Source organism: Lygodium microphyllum, chromosome 24, assembly GCF_053477565.2.
Source record: "Lygodium microphyllum isolate KBCC chromosome 24, Lygodium_microphyllum_v1.1.10, whole genome shotgun sequence".
Taxonomy (NCBI): Eukaryota; Viridiplantae; Streptophyta; class Polypodiopsida; order Schizaeales; family Lygodiaceae; genus Lygodium; species Lygodium microphyllum.
In genome coordinates this window covers 12,572,917-12,574,969 of record NC_141158.1, presented here as the reverse complement: position 1 = coordinate 12,574,969, position 2,053 = coordinate 12,572,917, and the positions used below count along the sequence as shown (strand labels likewise).

General features: G+C 46.0%; 1 protein-coding gene across 2 annotated transcripts; it reads right to left on the bottom strand.

The window, feature by feature from the left end:
* Positions 1 to 212: 212 nt before the first annotated feature.
* LOC148014850 (uncharacterized) lies at positions 213 to 1,849 on the bottom strand. Of its 2 annotated transcripts, none has more exons than XM_087665716.1 (2): positions 931 to 1,849; positions 213 to 751 (listed from the first exon to the last, which is right to left on the bottom strand). In XM_087665716.1, exons 1-2 carry the CDS (start codon positions 1,439 to 1,441, stop codon positions 675 to 677), a joined length of 588 nt encoding a protein of 195 aa, XP_087521842.1. In that variant the 5' UTR covers positions 1,442 to 1,849; the 3' UTR covers positions 213 to 674. The 2 variants fall into 2 exon arrangements, with proteins under 2 accessions (XP_087521842.1, XP_087521843.1); XM_087665717.1 differs by having other exon boundaries at positions 952 to 1,849.
* Positions 1,850 to 2,053: the final 204 nt, after the last annotated feature.

The window sequence follows — 2,053 nt, the reverse complement described above, 5'->3', positions numbered from 1 at the left end:
TCGCGTAACGTAAGATTCCACATGAGCTAACATTAGCGCATAAATCAATGAAACATGTGAGATTCCACAGAACATAGATAATATAAAATGTGAGATTCCATATGACTAGCCTTAATTAAGCATCCAGATTGAGATTCCACATCGTGTAACCGTTTTATCTTTTTAAATAAAACGGTTGAATACATCGTCTGACCTTACGAAATAATGTGAGATGAGAATACGGGATTCCACGTCTATTAACCTTAGTCGCTAATGGTTGATGTGAGATCGACGAGCGGCGTGTCTCGCGATAGGCTAGAATATTCGCAGGCAGCAGGTGTAGATGCATCTGTCCATGTACATCCCATGCGAATATTTTTCTTTCTAGGCTACGACTCTCCGATAATACAGACATATGCTCTTTAATAAGGCTGATGATAAGTAATTTTGCGAGGGGTTGCTAATTCTGAAGTTAGAAAGAAAAGAGAACACAATGCAAAATGATGGAATGAGAAATGAGTTTTTTTTTGGGGGGGGGAGGGGGGAGGCGCCGGGTTTTTGAGTACTAATTCTGGAGTTCGAAAGAAAAGAGAACATAATGCACAATGATGGAAAGAGAAATGCAACACACACACACACTCTCTCTCTCTCTGTATCTGTGTCTGTTGATGATTTTACAATAGTTCTGGCTTTGATCAGTCAAGTAGAAGTGCAGCAAAATATTCTTCAAACTCACGGTCTATCGTGAGCCTCCTGGTCCCATGCAGCGCCTCTGCAGCACATGGATCAACACCCAGCATACCTCTTATTATTTGGAATTACTATATGCTCATAGCATAGATAGCATGAAAAAAAGAATACGGCGAGCAATAGATTTTAGTTAGAATACCAGTACATGCTTCCCTACAACTAAAGCACCCTTCATATCTTATAATAGATGAGAAATATAACCTTGTTCAAGAGTAAGGCGACCTGATGAGTGAACAAAATTATAGCTATGGCGTGAATGACGATCGTCGTCGTCGTCGTCGTCTTCTTCGCCCAGCTGGACCCCTGCAGCGCAGTTTGAGTCGATTAATAAGATATCTTCTGAGATGGCCTCCTCGTCCTCCACCTCCTGCAGCTGATGATGATGGCCGCTAAACTGTCGAGGATGATCAGCGGTTATAATTGTATCAGCCGCAGCTCTCAGTCGTGAGCATTCATCGTCCTCTTCTTCATGCTGATGATCTTCTGCATCAGATATGCAGGACTCGTCGTTTGATGGTGAGCACGCATACTGATCATATTTATCGTGCTTCCGCCTGGCGCCCTTCCTACAATCGACATCGTACCTAGACTTAGCTGCTGCTGCCGTATCACGATGATGATGATCATCATCGCCAGCTGCGCCTTTGATGTGGCGGCTCTTGTTTCCTGCTAAATCGATCCGTAATCTCTTGTGGTCGTGGCTGTCAAACATTGGACGTTGGATCTGCACCTATCGATGATAGGACGGTCAGTTGACGTCACCGACAGTGGCGTCGATCTGTCCCTTCCTGGAGCCGGGGGCGATGTGGGGTATCGCAAGAGGTGATCGACTTAAGGCAAAGGCCACGCTATGATATTCCCAGGAGTTCCTGCGATATACGCCCGCCATAGCTCAAACTGGTGAGCTTATAATAGTGGAGCTTGAGTGACAGCATGTAAGGATGGAGGGCGCTAGAAGATGCAGTGTACAGAGACAGAGAGAGACACAATGAAGAGAGAGAGAGAGACGGAGAGATATTAAGATGATGACTATGACGATGAGGGAATTCTTGTTGTTTTGGCGACGAGAATCGACCTATCTGGGGGAATATGTCTCTCTCTCGATATCTAAATAGTAACCCACAAGGCCACCAACAATCAAAACAGGCTCTTGAAAAATGCATATTTGCCCTTGAAGCTACCATACCGCCACCGTAAAAAAGGCGAGGGCCGCAGTAAAGTTGGCAGAAAGAGCCGAGCGGCCCACGTGGGTCGCCCCGGATGCGGGCAAAACGAGGGAGCTGACCAATCGCCTGCCTCCCTGCTATGACGCTCCCCACCCGCC